General features: G+C 40.2%; 1 protein-coding gene across 19 annotated transcripts in view; it reads right to left on the bottom strand.

Moving 5' to 3' along the window:
• Positions 1-17,538, bottom strand: part of RBFOX2 (RNA binding fox-1 homolog 2) — a 259,307-nt gene that overhangs the window by 23,283 nt on the left and 218,486 nt on the right. For 10 of the 19 annotated variants that reach the window (XM_053662130.1, XM_037160430.2, XM_037160424.2 and 7 more), the window contains 4 exons: positions 16,218-16,364; positions 13,523-13,576; positions 4,437-4,529; positions 1,606-1,666 (listed from right to left, as the gene is read on the bottom strand). In XM_053662130.1, coding sequence (XP_053518105.1) covers positions 1,606-1,666; positions 4,437-4,529; positions 13,523-13,576; positions 16,218-16,364 — 355 coding nt within the window. The remainder of the gene's footprint in view (positions 1-1,605; positions 1,667-4,436; positions 4,530-13,522; positions 13,577-16,217; positions 16,365-17,538) is intronic. The other 9 variants (XM_053662119.1, XM_037160434.2, XM_053662121.1 and 6 more) reach the window with 3 other exon arrangements.

The following is a 17,538-nucleotide window of genomic DNA, read 5'->3' as shown; positions in this document are numbered from 1 at the left end:
AGGATTCACCAAGAGTGGGCATCTAGCCACTCCTGTTAGGCCCTTTAACACCGCAGACACAGTTTCCTAAAACGGGGCTCCCTCAGACTTAGAGACTGATGTAGAATGGTATTCACAACGACCCTGGTCTTTCCGACCAAGGGCACTATTATGTAAGCACCACCTGTGAATGCATGCAGTGGACGCAGTAGTGTGCTGTCTATTGTATGTTTAACATGGTCGGTTGTGTACAATTTACAGTGTATGTTCAGATGTTTATGCCATTTTGACCCTCACAAAACCCAAGACAGGGACCGCTGCTGGGACGATGAGTACTCCACTTCCCTGGGCTCCGTTTCCCGCCGAGCAGTCAGCGAGAAGGGCTGGGCCCTGGAGGCATCTAAAGAGTGGTCCGATGCTCCGACTCTTGCACCTTACAGACAGGAAAACAGCCAGACAGGCTGGGAAACCGGCTCCCTGTCCCGAGTGAAGAGTCAAATCTGGAAGTAGGATCTGAATTCCAGTGGCTCTCTCTGCCACACACTTCTCCCTGGATCTAAAGGGAATCTGATGTTCTTTGACTCTCCCTCCCTTTATTTTCTTTTTGGTCTACACTCGATTTTTGTCGAAATTGCAGATATCTCCATTTTTGTGGTAGCAGTGAAAATGAGAGGTAGGGTGAGAGGTGGTGGTATAACATGATACATCATTGATGAAATACGTAGGAAAAATGCAAATTGTGCTGATTTGTATCATTGGAAAAGCTGGGTTACACCCAATACTAACAAACTTGTGTTTAATACATTCCCCAGCACTCAGTGCCACTCAGCAGTTCGATTCAAAATTTCACAAAACGCTAAGAAGGGAGAAATTCCCTCTTTTATTCTGCAGAACTCTAAAATATCAACAGGGAATGAATTGCTCAGACCAAAGTATAGCTGGAGGCCTCGGGACCCAATCCATTCAATTTCCTTTTCCCACAAGATGGTCTTGTAGAACACAAGTCTGCAAAACCACTCCTGCACAACAGAGTAGAACTACATCCCATCTTACTCAGAGAACACGAGTCTAGATTAAATTGGACAAATGATGTAAAATTTTGTCTCTGCTACATAGAATAGTGAACAGAAAATTTTCTTCTCAATGAAAAATATTTAAAACACTCACATGTAGTCATGGAATAGAAAATAGAAAACACCCACCCCATGGCTGTTACCTCTACAAAAAAGGAGAGCGAGGGGTCAACAACTACCCTACTCACGCTCAGACGGACAAGAACTGGCAGGGAGGGGTACCAAGGACAAGCGTGACGATGCACACAAAGAACTACAGCAGCCCCAGGGCCTGCCTGAGTCACCAGGTAGCCACGAACGACCCGTGCACACTGTGACTCAGAGGAGCTCTGCTGACACCACAGCACCTGAACTCCTAAAACAGTGAGCTGAATTCTAAGAAAAAAGTTTATTTCTAAAAATGAAGCACCCTCCTCGGTTAAGAAAATACTTTGATGTAAATGAAACAAGCTGCCATAAGACTAAAATTGAAAGAGATTCTTTGATGTCTATGGGAAGCTCATATGTACACAGAACAATAAATGGCGTCATCCTGAAGATGACGTGTAGTTACCATTTGCATACGGCGTGACCATCTTCTTGTTGGTCATCACGCGTGCTGTAGCGTTGTTCACCTAAAAGAGAAAGAGGGGGCGGGGGGGTGGACCACATTAAGGAACATGGAAGTATGCATCTAATCACATACTCAATTTAAAATGCAAATTTCAGAGTGCTGACTTAAATAATTAATATAGCGATATAAAATATTAATATACAGTATTTTAATTAAAGTGTTCATTAAATGAGGCTAACAAGAGTAAAATGTAGTTTCTTACTCTCCAAATGGAAAACTAGGGCCACTTCTCCACCCAGCCCTCCAAGGACAAACGGCATTTGCAAACTCTGGAGCTCTCTTAAACAGAGAAGTCTCCGTATTAAGGAAAATATAAAAAAACAGTAAATTAAAAACAACTGTTTTCACATGAACTCTGAAGTTCATTAGTAAAACAGAGGCTTGCCACATGGGTCAGAAAATAGATTTACAGGAAGGTAAGAAAATAAACCTGTGGATTCCACCTATTCTAATGGTCAGCATTCTGATGCTCTTATGTCCGATTTTCCTGTTTGAAGTTAGTTGACCAACACAGGGACTCAGACTTCCATGTTGACAGTCTTCAGAGCCGCTGCGAATTTTCTAGACTGCGTGGTCTACCTATCTATAAAGAAAGTTCTCAGGAGGCCTTTCAATGAGGCACTTAAAAGAACTGAAGAAAGAACTGTTTACAGTGCTGGCCACCCTCACCAGAGAACAGCATCACTTAAAGCATCTCAAGGTGCAGGGAAGAAGGGGAAGCAGAGTTGGTGAAAGTGGCCTGAAGTCAGGGCATGGCCACCCAGTGGCGGAACCAGCCTCTGAGCTTTGACGGGGGGAGGCCTCGCCAGTCTCATTACACTGTGTTGTCAGGCCATGAAACTGGTCAGTTTTGAAAAAAAAAAATCAGCAAACATACAAAATACAAATGTCTTATTTTGCCTCTGGGGAATTTACATTATTTTAAATTTGTGTAACAACAATAAATTTGTGTTACAAAAAGACCAATTTTTAGGTAGAATTGGAACTAAAAAATGTTTCAATATGTCTTTTAGGATTTATATAGTGGTGACAGGCCTATGTGAGGAAAAGAGCTTGAAACTCCATTTACTCTAGTTGACCCACCAAATACTATAAACATTTCACATTTAAAAAGAAAGAATGAGATACAACAATGATGAGACTGAGAGCATGCTGTTAAAAAACACACACACACAAATAAAAGAAAGGAAAACATAATCACTTCTGGAAAGAAGGGAGAAGTGAAGAGCGAGGTTCACAGACGGGAATGAAAATGGGGCAAGAGCTTATGGTAGCTGCTAGAGCAGAATGCACCCAAGCACTTAAAAGAAAAATGGCCAGAACCAATCAGAGGCCACCAGTCAGCAAAAGAGACCAATAGCTGCATGTAACAGAGAAAGGGTGGGAAAGGACGGCAGCAGAACTCAGGAGGATTGAACGAAAAGGCAGGGAAAAGAGAAAGTCAAGGAGGGTGTCACGGGCGGGAAGGAGAGCCATCAAGGGCAAAGAAAGAACAGTCGCAGCTCTAAACAGAGGTTTGGGAAAGAGGAAAAGTAGGAAAGGAAGCAGGGTCAGGAAATGCATTAATAAAACCAGCCAAATTGGAGTTCAGTAACTCTGAGTAAGATGTGCAAGGGGGAAAAGTCACCATGACGTCAGTATCAAACAGCTCAGACCGCTACAAAACAATGTACATACAAAGTCCAGGCGGCATCACTCAATAGCATTGAAAAGAAAAGGGGGGGAGGGAGAGGAAGAGGAGCAACAAGTCAAGTCACATTTCGTCGTGTTAATGTGAGATGGCAGATGGACTTTTTCTTTCTTATTTAATTGTTTTCTAATTACATTTTATAAAGCTTCTTCTCTAGTGCTTTGGTTTCACTTACCGCCAACGGGCACCATCGCCAGCTTTGTGTATAGTTACCATGGAAAGAGTGACTCAAGTGAAGGGCCCTAAATGCTAAACCATTGGAAAGGGAGGGGGGAAGAAAAGCAAAATATGCAGACATCTTACTCAAAATGGTGGCTTTTATATTTCATACTTTTCAAAACTGGGAGAGGGGAAAGGAGCCAGTTAACCTTCATCGCCTTTTTAAGAAGGGCTGGTGAGCACCAGACGGCCGACTCAGTTGTAACGACAGCACGCTCACCAGGCAACCATCAAACCCTCTGTTTGAGGGTTTCTTGACATTAAATATATTGGATGAGTTTTGGATTCTTTCCTTCCTCCCCACAACCTCTATGATCTTCTATTCCTTATTTATCACACACACATGGAGGCGAACTGGCCTCCCGAGAAAGAGAGAGAGAGAGAGAGAGAGAGAGAGAGAGAGAGAGAGAGAGGGCATTGGCTGGCCCCTTGATTTATTACAAGATACAATGTTATAAATTGGAGAGTGATAGACATTTTTAAAGTTTGTTTTACTTTGGTCTGATCACAGGAATTTGGAGTCTTGCAAACTGAAGCAAAGGAAAAAAATCAAGAGAGCAGAAGGACGAGCACTTTGGAAGAAAAAGGTAAACGAAAAGTACACACACACACACACACACACACACACACACGCTAGTAAACCAGACTTAAAACCCCCAAACAACAAAAAAGGCAGGGAAGGAGGGTAGAAGTGTTACTTTTATACATTTTAGTGCGAGGAGGTAAAGGACACAGAGACACGAACACACACACATGTGCCACACACACACAAAACAGGGTTCCAAATGTGAAATTAGTGAGGCAATACACAAAAAGAGAAACAAAAATATGAACCAGAAATTGAATTATTGAAGACATGCACCTCGATTTTACGGCCCTCTACCACGGTGCCGTGTAATTTCTCCCTGGCCCTGTCTGCATCAGCACTATTCTCGAAAGTTACGAACCCGAATCCCTGCATGCAGCGGGAGAAGGGGGGAAAACATGCACATCGTTATAGTGAAATACTGGTCCCGTGGTAAATAGAGAAAAAAATATCACAGTATGAAACTGACATCAGCAACAACTCAGCAATATGCTCCCGAAGTCACATTTGTGGACCATGCATATTTTGTAAAGGGAAATTAAATCCACTAAAAGAATAAAGAACTGTAGTGGTAGTAATAATAATAATAATGTAATTAACAACAATAATAATAATAACAAAATAAAACATAAAGCATGTGAGGCCAGACCAAAATTAAGGTACAGAGTTACTCGGGTCAAATTATTCATCCAAAAATTTGAGTAGTTAAAAAAAATGTTTCTACCTTTCTCTTTCAACTCATGCTGTTAATATTTGTGTCCCTTTAAGTAATATTAAAAACTACTTCATTAAATCAATTATTCCCTAATAACTTCTACATGAAACCTGATATTTAAGTATAATCATTATATAATGGAGATTTTTTTGCAGGTCTAATCATTTTAGCCCCATTTTGCCTCTTGCTCATACCACCATTAATTCCTTTGGAAACAGGATAATTTAAGACAAATCTTTACAGTTCTGTAGGCACCGTGCATGGTGAGGGAAAGCAGGCACGTTCATTTAAGCAAATGTAACTCTCACCACGCAGGAGTCAGTCACATATGACACTTCTTCAGTGCCCATTTTAAGTGACCAGACTGGCACGGAGTAAAAATGCAGGGTGGGCAAAAGTGGGCTGACGGTTCTGAGTGCACAGAACAGTTTATTCTGTGCTGCTGTTAAATTACTGTTTTACTTTCCATACAAACAACTCGAAGCCTACCTTCGCCCACCCCTGTATGTTCAGCTGAATTTCAAAAAACTGCTCGTCCAAATTTACCAAAGTTGTTGTACCTTTGTTGATATCTACATCTACTACTACATGTATTAACAACTTCCCACACGTAGAGAAAAAAGGAAGTCAAAAAGGCAATGGACATGGAATCTACAGTAGTGGCATCGGTTGCACACTATTTAGCAGGAAAAGAACACCATAAAACAGCAATATAGCTGCTACTCGAGTTAGGATTAATTCATCTGTATATTGTAGATACTGCCAAAAAACAAACAAAAAAAACCACATGGCTTTATTTAGTTCATTACGGGAACAAAGCAGGAGACCAAGGAGTTAACCCACTTCATTGCTCAGAGTATATCTGAAAAGACCGTCTGGGTTATAATACTACTGTTAACTTCAACATCAGCGGGATTTACAACATTCTTTTTTTTTTTTAAGGATTTACTATATTCTTATACAACTATTTCACAAAGTATTATATTAGTTTCCTTTTAGGTGCTTTGCAACTAAAATTTTCTCAAGCTATTTACATCTGTAGAGTGGTTAATTCTTAGTGGTTAATTCTGGGAAACGCCTCATTTCTCAATAGCTTCATTGTCCCTCTAGCATTCTTTGAACATTTTGTCCTAGAATAAGGATAACCTGGATTCCTTCTGTTTACTCATACACAGACCTTGTTCTTCACTGAGATGGCAAACTGTGCCTTGCCCAGTAAAGTTTTATAACAGCAACTGCATGATTTTGGAGGACCTGGCTACACAGAAGTCTAAACGCTCACATGGCTGGGGGAGAAGCACGGAGATTCTGAAGGACCGTCTCTACCACCACAAACGCCCTAGAGCGAGCAATGGTAAAACTTTAAACATGTGCTGCTTGGGATAGAACATTATGGGTAACTGTAGTTAGTATTTCCCATGTAAATGTGTTGAAAATTTCAATGGGAACACATTTGGAAAGTTAAATTTTGATGTGGGAACTCTGACAACTCTGGATATACAAGGGCAAGTTACTAATTATACCATTTGTTGTTTACACTGGATCTGAAGACAGGAAACCAATTCTCAAATTCTGGAGAATCCTCCAAAAAGTTAAACCTTTTAAGAGAGTTCACAGATAGCGATGAATTTTTATATCACATTTTAGGCCTTGGGTTGAGTTCCTAACACATTAGTACTTGTGTAACAGATTAGGTGCAGACTAAAGCCAGAACTTTAAGTAGCGTGTTATGACTGTATCTACATACATAGACACATATGTACATGTTTGTCTTTTAAATACAACGATGGGGCCGAAAGGATAAACCTGTGCGTTCCTCTAGAAGGTAAAGAAATGGAGTCAGCCTGAGGTTAAGTACTCGATCACCAATAAGGCTCAAAGCATCAACGAAGCCTTCTTCATTCCCTGTGGCTTCCTCCTGCAGCTAATGGTGAGGAAATTAGAAAGAAATTCAGCTTGAAATCTAAGTTTTCTATTTACTAAACTACATTAGTCCCAAAGTCCTTACAATTTTCTTTCTCAAACCTCACTGCTGACTGTGTTCTATGACCGTCCCTGCTGGAGTGCTGGCAGGACACCCGTGGCACACTGACCGCATGTTCTGCAGTGTCACAAATCCCGACACCACGGAGTCAGCAACGGCCAAGTTTAACATTCAAGTTTGCTTGTGTAAGATCTTTGTCAATAGTGACCTTAATATTCTGGAAAAACAAAGGTGCTTATTTCTCCAATAAAATGCTAATCAAGATACCAAAGAGAGGAGAATAAAGCCATCCCTATAGGCATCTGCACCTCGGGGAAGAGGAGGAAGGACTTAGTACTTTGGGAGACCTGAGGGGAAGCAGAGGTAAGAGGATTTCTTCTTCCCTTTGAAGATAAATGGACCTTGCCCCGCAGAATAACGCCTCCGACCCATGTCCTAATCCCCAGAACCTGTGAATATGTTACCTTACAGGGCAGAAGGGACTGTGCAGGTGTGATTAAATTAATGATCTCGAGACAGGGCAATCAATCCGGGATTACCCAGGAGAGCCCAGCCAATCACCAGGGCGGGCACCGGCCTGTGACAGAGGGAAGCAGGAGGGTCAGCGCTGGAGTGTGGCAGCCTGAGCAAGTCTGGCCTGGCCACTGCTGACAACGGATTTGGAAAGGGGCTGAGGCCAAGCGGCCACCAGAGCTGCAAACGGTGAGGAAGTGGACTACCCCTGAAAATCGCTGGAGGGAGCGCAGCCCTGGACTCTTTGACTGCAGCCCAGAGGGACTCATTTTGGATGCCTGTCCTCCAGAGATGTGCGGTAATGAACCCATGCGGCACTGAGCCACCACATTTGCAATAAGGTGTTCAGAAGCAACAGGACACAAGTATAAACCTCCCAGAACTAAGGTCTGATCAGGAAGGTGAGACACACAATCAGCATTTTAAACACACTGGTCTTAAAATACTCTTCTCTCATGTTGAAACTTCAAACAGGTCATTTCCTACCAACCCAACTGATACTTCCTTATCTATCACATTCACAGTTTGGTTTCATGAATATTAATTCATGAAATAATTATTTAATAATGTTAAATAAAGCCTGAAAACTTGTTTTAATGGACAGTGTTTTTCAATAAAATTTCACATTTTTGAAAAGGTGCCAGGAACTCATTAAGGATATTCAGATTGCCCAGGCTTAAAAAGTTACTAATATGAAAATATGCTCACATAAAGTTATGTTTTAATATCTCTTCATTCTCAAAAATCTAATTCTTACTACGTTTGGCCATTAACATCTCTTGCTTTCAAAAATTAATAAAATTATGTCTAATCCTGACACGTTTTCCCAAGAGCAGCTTCAAAATGAGCATTCAGTGTATCAAATAGGGAAACTAATAACCAGTCTGAATAGCTTCAAAGTCAAACTGAGATTTAATCTCAAACTCTTAACAAGGGTAAATGTACCATGTATGTAAGAAGATTTTAAAAAATAGCTAAAAAGTGAACTTTTATTTTTAATTAAAAAATGATATTAGCGGTGTCTGTCAACACCAAAGTAGCTACCAGATAGAAATGTAACATGATCCACATACATAATTTAAAATTTTCTCCCAGCCACATTAAAAAAGCAAAACAAGGTGATATTAATTTCAAGAACTTATTTTACTTAACCCAATATATACAACATACTGTCATTCAAATGGGCATCAACATACAACCATTACTAGTGAGATATTTAACTCTCTTTTTCACATCGGTGTGCACTTCACACCAAAGGCACATCTCAGTTTAGATTCACTGCATTTCAAGGGCTCAACACGGCCGCTGTACCAGACAGCGCAGGTCTGCACGCTTTATACTTTCACCCGAGGTTCCCAGTCCCCAAAGTCCTTCTATGGTAACAATGTAAACACACCAGTGTAACACTAGTGATTATCAGCTATCTTAGCTGTCTCTTGGAAACAGAGGAATGGTGTGTTTGCTGGTTGTGGTTAAAGCTTCTTGTGAGTGACAAAAATTTTATCACCTGCCTTGACATCATCAAGGGCACATAGGAGCCGAATAACTGTCACCTTTTTAGTCTGGCCTCAGGCTGCAATAAATAACAAGCAATAGGATGAGCATTGTAAATGTATTTTTTAATTTGTATAATCTTTGAATTTTTCCATCTCAGAAGAATGAGAAAGAAAATTTACCATGTAACTTTTTAGGGAGAAATCAAAAGCAGACGGTTCTCCTGGGTATGGCCAGAACACAGAAATTAAAAAATAAATAAAAGAAAAATAAAACTAAAACCCATAAAATGGTAACAAAAGAAAATAAACTAAGCCCTTTGTAAATACATGCATTGTTAATTCAGTTTGAAGTATAATGAAAAACATTTGACCTCAGCATTGCCTATCAAATTTTACTGAAAATCACAAAAGTCGACTTAGTACAATTTCAAAGACAGTCTTTTGACCACATTTTGAAAGAAATAAATATTATTCTTTTCATGAAATTGAAAGCCAGGGAAATAGGCAGGAAATTGGAGCACAACACTCATGTCTAAGGAACAGAAATGGAGATTCTATCTTTGCTAACTTGTAGCTTAAACTTAAGCCCAGCCCCAAAACGTATCTCCATCATTCCAGAAATCCACCCCAGAGAAAGAACACAGCGACTAACATTTGCTAAAAATCTCGGTAATTGTTGCTGTGCTCTACTTTGTAATCTTTCAGTCAACTTAATAATTGGCACTGTCTGAAGAAGTAAAGGGCTTCTACACATTTAGTATTTATAGTACATATATACTATATGTACATATATACTATAGTACATATATACTATATGTTGTCTCCCTTCAAGAGACAACACGTACCAGAGTATACTGAAAAAACTTTGTGAAAAATATAAATATTAGAATATATTTTTTAATTTAATAAGCCTGATAATTATCACAAATTGTTATGGGGCTGGGTGATGATGAACAGGATGGTGGAAAATCTGAATTTCAACAATGGAATAAACTTTGAAAAACGACAAGTTCTTGGGCACTAAAAGTGTCCAGCAGAGAATTCAAGGTCAAGAGCACTGCGTGGAACTAGGTGACACTTACTTAGGGTTGTGTTTAAGATTCTGTGTGAGAAAAGACTGGGAGGAAATACATGAGAATATTTGTGAATACTCTCTTTAATGAGCTAAGTATGCCTTTTTTCATTCCACTTCACCAAATACCACGTTTTCCTTTTATAATCATTTTTTTAAAAGTTCTTGCTCAAAGAATCTATATAAAGAGTGGTGATATCATTCATTGTCCAAACATGCATTTTAAGGGAAAAAAGGGACATCATTGATAATTATGCTAAGACAATAGGTATAAACTGGGACCACCCTTGATGAACCAGGACGTATGGCCGCGCCCCCTATATCTCCTTGTTTATATTAATACTCTGTCACGACTGGTGAAATCTGGAGAATCAACAAAGCTACACATGTCCGACTAATTCTTTTCTAGAATTGTTTGAGTACAATTAATTAATTTTGGGGCAGGGGTACCATTTTTTCATCCTATATCCTCACTGAACATTTTCAAAAGCACGGTCTATCTTTGTTTCAGTGAATCACAGAAAATTAAATACAGCTGCCTTCACGTTTACATAAAGGAGAACAAAAAGATTTTTAAAAAATGACAGGAAACAATTTCTAGTGTGTGTGTGTATGCATGTAAATGATAATACTCATTCCATAATCCAGGTAAAGCAAATCCAGAATATGAAGGTCAAAGAAGACATAGGGAAAACAGAACAAAGAAACCATCGCGTCCTGAAAGCACAGACATTCTGCTCTGCGGGCAGCTGCACTGGTAGGAGACTGGTGGGCGGGGAGGGGCATGGCCGCATAACAGTGTCCACTGATAACTTCAAGTGGGGATATTCTATTCCCCTGGGCTGAAAGACTCATTATTAAAAAAAAAAAAAAAAAAAAGACACGGTAAAGAGTTGTTTTTTTTTTTTTTGTTCTGGACCCATTTGGTTAAATACTGTATTACATGTAAGTACAACTTATCTCAAAATTAATTTGTGACTAGTTTTTCCATCACTGCTCCAAAAAAATTCAATAAAGGTAACTTCTATACAGAAAAGTACTCTTAAAAGACTGAACAACTCTTTTCTTTTTAAAATAAGATTTTATTTATTTTTTAGAGAGAAGGGAAGGGAGGGAAAGAGAGAGAGAAATGTCAATGTGTGGTTGCCTCTTGTGCACCCCCAACTGGGGATCTGTCCCACGATCCAGGCCTGTGCCCTGACTGGGAATCGAACCTGTGACCCTTTGGTTTGCAGGCCCGTGCTCAATTCACTGAGCTACACCAGCCAAGACTGACTGAATAACTAAACAATAGGACCACATATGTTTTCTTTTCTCAAAGGGCTCCTTTCAAGACATGGTGTAATTTTATAATCAACCCCAAACGTATTAGACATGAGAAACAAAACTTCCTTTAGAAAAAGAAAAGCACTGGTTAACTTTATCTAAGGTGGATTCCAGGAGAGGTGTCAAGGTTTGACTCCAACACAGATCTCTATTACCAAGCCTCAGAGCAGTGCCAGAGGAACCCACTCCAGCAAAGAACTTTAGGAGACCACAGTTGGGAAGTACGAGGATGAAGACAGGTTTTGTACCAGTCCTTGAGGGCAGACTGAAGACAGCCCCGAGTTCTGTGCTCTGTTTTAAAACACGCACCAGTCAGTAATAGTCTGCCTGCCCTTGGCCACCCCAGAAAAACGGGCAGCGAGGACGCAGCATCTGCTGACAGACGCGGCATATGCTTTTCGATTCCCCAAACAGAACAGGAAGGCTCGTGTCATTTAAAAATGAAAGGTACAAGAGAGAAGCCGGGTAAATTGAATCGGGTAAATTTAAAAATCCTTGAAGTCAATGAAAGAACCCTCCAGAAAGATCAATTTCCTTTGCTTCAAAGAATTCAATCAAATCATTTTGTTGGTAAGGAGCAAGTCCTCAATGCCTGATGAATACACTGGGCGTGTCAGTTGTTCGAGTCTCGTTAAGGACACTGTAAGTACATATACTTAAAAACCGAAAACATTTAAACTGCTACTTTAGATAAACAGTGTAGTCAACAATCTTCACATAATCATTTTATATTCATGTGCTTCTCATCTCTAAAGCAGTCACTTTTTTCACTTTGTATCTAAAAAGGTCACAAAAACAAAAGTAAACTATATGAAAGAAATAGAAATCCACTGTGAGAAAAATCACAAACATAAATAGTTTTACTGGTTACAGTCTGAATCTATTTCACTTTAAAAATACTTACCAAGTAAGTGCTGGAGAAAGTTCTGTATAGGCATAGTAATCGTTTTTTGTTTTAACTGAAAACTGGAAGCTTAGTGTAATTACCTCTTTAATATTAAAGAATAGTTATTATGGTCAGAATTAAACACTTTTAGTGTTGATGGATTCTATAAAGGAAGGGAATAATGATCAGGAGCATTAGAACAGTACATACATTTGTATTAGTACAGACGGGGACAGCCAGCATATATAATTCTGTAGATATGTGTTATTAATTACCAAAGATTGCTGAATTTGGAATAAGAAGTTAGATAGCAATAAACACTATGTTAAAAAAAAGCAAATAACTGAGATTTAATCATAGCCAAGGGCTATCTTTAAAGTTCAGTAGAGCCGAGCAGATGAAAATTAATTAAAAAACTGGTCTTACCTAAAGACACAAATAGAACTGAACAAGGAAGGTAAAAATTTATAAGCTTGGCCACAGCTGACTGTGTCTGTGGGGTGTATTTAACTTGCTGAGGAGGAAGAAAACTTTCAAATATAACTTTCCAAAATTGATTTCATCAAATCTTTTCTTAAAATGCCATTGTAAAACTTTGCCATTTGCTCATTCCTAAAAACACTACTGCTTATAAAAAATTCTAAATCATACAGATTGTGACATTAATAGTAAATTGTTAAGGAAAAGTTTAAATTAAAAATTTCAGTTCTTATGTATAACACATTTAGGAGACAATACACATATCAAACGGCACACTTTCATCTTTATGCAAAAAAAAATCCAAAACCCACCCACTGTCCTTGTGATTGAAGTGACTATATCTGCAGCTTGCCTACCTGCGTTTCACTTAAAGGAGGAAATCAGTTCACAGCGAAGTCCTGAGTCACTATATTCCCTGTATTTAAGCCTTGTTAAAATTCATTCAAAAGAGAAAGCAAGTCAACTGAATGACTGCAACATTACATTCATTCCTAAGTACATCATTTCCAAGTTCAATTTTTAAAAGCTGAATTGTTCTGAGAATTCAGAATAGCATTCTCAGAGTTTTACTTTCTCCAGTTTTCTCCTCCGTTCATGCAAGAAGCCTACTGAAGTCCATTGAAGGACTGGTGTCTCCAGTGTCCTGTCTTCCTGACCCCCACACTCGCCCCCAAACCTCTCTCACGTCTTCCCCATCACTCTCCCAATTTAAGTATTAAGATAAAGTTTGGCCACGTGGCAGCTTATTTTTAGAGATAATCTAATACATGCTAGAGAGTTGGGAATACTTTTTGCAGGCTTGAAAAACAGCTGCAGTTTCCTGCTTACTGTTTAAAATAAAACAAAACTAAAAAGAAACCACGCACACTTAATACCGAAATGGAGCTTACCTTAGAGCCGCGTTCATTAAAGATTATTTCTACATCTAGGATTTTGCCAAACTGCTGCAGAGACAAAAACAAAACATTTGTTTATTGTCAGCTTTCTATGCACATATTTTACTTTCTTCTACAAAAGAAACCACGCTCTCTCTCCCCTTTAAACCACCCATTTAGTGTCCACGTTCTATTCGTTGGTGAAGTCCCGATGCCAGTTTCGGAGTCTTCCTCATCACTGAGCGGATGATTTCTCCGTTTCCACTCCTTCTCCAGCTCACCTGCCCGCGCGCCACCCACCTCTTCGCGGCGGACGCGTCTTCAGAACCGATGCCCACAGTCCCCCGCTGCTTCTCACGGGCCAGAACCAGGGGTTTTCCCACAATGTTTCTACTGTTTTAAATGGGTCGGTTTTAAGAAGTAAATCCGAAGTAGAAAGATTTGAATGCTGTTTTGATTCCCCCCTTTCCCTTTAATTTATGAAAGTAAATCACGTTCATTGTAAAATTAGAAAACACAGATAAATACAAAGGCAAGGGGGAGCAGAAAGGGAGTACCACCTGCAACCCCACCACCTCAGTTCCGGTCCACAGCCTCCTGGGCTTTCCCTTCGGCATGTATTGTTAAGGAAATATTTCCACATATTACTCTCATTTTTTAAAATTCAATATACTATGAACAACTTTCCCAGTCAATAAATGTGTCTATTATTTCTATAGGTTACATGTTAATTTTCCATTACGCTTAAACATTCATGGACATTACGTATGATCCCATTTATCTGCCACTTTAATTTTTCTGCAGTGAACATCATCAAGAATATCGTAAGTAGAAACTTTGTTTTGTAATTAGTTAAATATTTTCACATTTGGAAAAATCAAACAATGCTAAAACCATAACCCGTGAGTAACTCTAGGTTGGGTAGCTGGTGCCGACAGGAGGGACACACAGAAAACTGGTCACTTGGAGAAGATGCGTACACAGTGGCAAGACGGTCTTAGTCGATACGCACACAGGCTGCATCGAAGGGATGTGTGGTAGCTCTCGCGATACCTTTTAGCTCACACTTCTCCGTCAGTACTAAACTCATATATGCTGCACCCAGGTACCTATTTCACTTAGATTTCAAACCAGACTCTGGGGAATGTACAGAAACTAAAAAATGAAAAGAGCAAAACAGAAATTGTGCTCTCTCTCTGGGCTAACACGTTACTATCGTTATTAAACACATGTATTAAGAGCCCACGTTTTCTAGAGTAAGGCTTCTGGGCTTGCTTCCTGTTTCATCATTTAATGGAAAGTTATAAAAGTCAAAGAAAGAGGAAAATGTCTTATTTTAGGTAGAAGACCATTTAATTTTTTTCCTATACCTATCCGATATTATATGGTATTTGAGAATTTGTTTCCTTTTATGTTTTCTAATGCATCCTTCTAGAGTAAGGACTGCCTTCCTTGTGTGGTTAAAAAAATTGAGGCTGAAAGAAGCTACTCATCATTTACAGAGCTAATAAAAATCGAGCGCGGAATCCCTGCTCTTTACCAATGCAACTGTCCTCAGTAACAGGGACTAACTACGTGGAAGAAGGCAGAGCAAGCAGGCACCCTGTGCGAGGAGATTTCATTTTTGCAGTTAATGCCTCGTGGGAAAGGGTATAATGCATTTCAAGAGACCACTGGTAAGAGGCCCAGGCAGAGTCTCAAGGGGCAGCACACCTCTGACCCGCGAACGCACTCCTTTTCACGGAGCTCCGGAAACTGAGGTGCCACGTTACCTCTGACAACTCAGTAAAGAACCTCATAGCTCCTACTCCCGGGAAGCTGCTTCTTAAATGCAACCTAAATTCTTTATGCTGCCCTTTGCATCTCCTGCCGCTCTCTTTTCTGTAGAGATGAGACCAGCTGGTTGCCACTGTCTATGTAAAGGCTCTCCAAGTTCTTTGAGAACATCCTTAAACCCCCACCCTGGCCTTGCCTTCTGGGTGCAGCACACATCAGGTAACAGCTGAGTGACAGAGCTTTGCCCCAGGGTCCTGTCACCATGAAGTGGCCAACTAAGACTTAAGGAACAGGATTTGCTTTTCTGACAAAGCACCAGGCTGTGATACTAATAAAATTTTTTTAAAAGCCCAACTATCTCTTTGTCCTAGTTTGAGGTAAGAACTTGCTCAAATTATAACAGGCAACAACACACAGCCCAGGAGCAAGTTAGGTTCTCGGCAGTCACCCCCTTTTCCAACAATGGAAATCTGTGCTGTTGCACTGTGTGTCTCGGGGCAGTGATCTCAGGAACAACTGAACACCTGGGAGAACACATCGGAGGCAGCAAACTGACCCCTGTACCTGATTTTAGATACTGGTCTTGACATTGTTGAGCTGTAAGCAAGGAGATAAAAACAAAACACAGGTACTACCTGCTGTCGCACACATTCATTTAATGTGTAACACTCTGAAAGGCAGGGTGTTTGCCCTGATTTTAGCACTGAAAGTCTCACGTCCCAAGCAAACAGTCACTTTATTTATATGAGAATTTGCAAGGCTGACGGCTAGTAGACAGGTGATAGGAAAGGTTTCTGGTAAAAATATTGATTTACCCCAGGATCTTTCTCAATCCATTTGTAGTTTTATCCTAAAGTACGAATGTCTAATAATACTCCTGGTGGATGAGATTATATTTTAATTGTAAACTCACAAAAGGACTTCCGAGACTTACCCCGAACATCTGCCGGAGGTCAGGGTCCCGGAAGCGGAAAGGGATATTGGAGACGTGCAGCCGCTTAGGGGTGGATTTACTCTCTGAATTCTCGCTGCTTTGCGTCTGTGACTGTTGGCCGTCTGTCTGCGCTCCGCCTTCCGTCTGCTAAGAGAAGAAACACACAGTAAACAAAAAATGAATACAGCTACTTCACAAGACTTTATGTACAACGAAGTCCTAGCCACCCCAATTGTTCTCAAACAGTGTCTTTAAGCAAAAATTAGCTGTCCCTTCTCTGAGGGGGAAAAAAAGATGCTGTGTTCAAAATGCTATAGTTTGCAAATAAAACTTAGGTCTTCTGAGCACCCACAGTACATTAAGCAAGGTGGGAGAGACAGAAACTCTAAAGGACTCGCCCAGGGTCACGTGGGGATACATCGGAATAACTGAGGACATAAAAATAGCACCATTACTCTTACATTCTTAGTAGCCCTTTCTACTAGTTTTGAGATGTTCCTATTTTGAAAATGAGTCTGTTTGTATTAGTTGTGAAGATCAATGCATTTTTGGTCTATCATTTCAGGAAATAAGGGAGTATTTTTGTATTTTATTCCCTCTATTAGTTCCAGAGTTTATGACTACTGGGTTCTCAAAGCATTATGATTTAGGAAAAGGAGACACTGGTGACAAAGGCCACTTCACTTCCGAACCGAGGAGGCTTCTCACTCTGAAAGCCGTCTGTACTCGCCTGCGAAATCCACACAAGCCCAGCTACCTTTAGCACCGAAGCCGACCTTCGCAGCCCAGAGCAAAGCTTTGTTGAGAAAATCGGCAAGGCTTTAAGGGAGCCTGACTAATCCACTGCTCACATAAATGACAGATCTGTGTACATCTATAGTGAAAGTGTGTGAGTGTGAGTGTGTATTTTTAATCGTGAATCTCTCCTGCAGCATCCCAGGCCTGCGGTTCATCCAATCTCTTTCCCAATAAATCCTCGACAGAGTTGCTATGTTGAGAAAAACTTTTGACATATATCTTACAGGTATGGTACATCCTAAGCATTCAAAAAACATTTACTTTGAAGCATTTGCCTGGCAATTTCAGAACCTTATGTTTGTATTATTTACTGTGGTGTGCACGCCAAACCCGACGGCTTGCTGAGCTAATTAAAACCAACCACCTTTTAAAACGCGAGTGGAACCTGCTGTTCTTATTATCTCAGTCGGCTTGGAACTGAGTCCCCCACAGAGTCTTCCTGGTGACACAGAACAAATGCCCTCCCGGTGACCCAATGTGCCAACTAAAGGAAACTGTAAATCAGAGATACTTTTGGTTCGGA

The sequence above is a fragment of the Artibeus jamaicensis genome, unplaced genomic scaffold (assembly GCF_021234435.1).
Source record: "Artibeus jamaicensis isolate MK-2021 breed Jamaican fruit bat unplaced genomic scaffold, CSHL_Jam_final contig_233, whole genome shotgun sequence".
Classification (NCBI taxonomy): Eukaryota; Metazoa; Chordata; class Mammalia; order Chiroptera; family Phyllostomidae; genus Artibeus; species Artibeus jamaicensis.
This window is presented reverse-complemented; position numbering and strand designations above follow the sequence as displayed.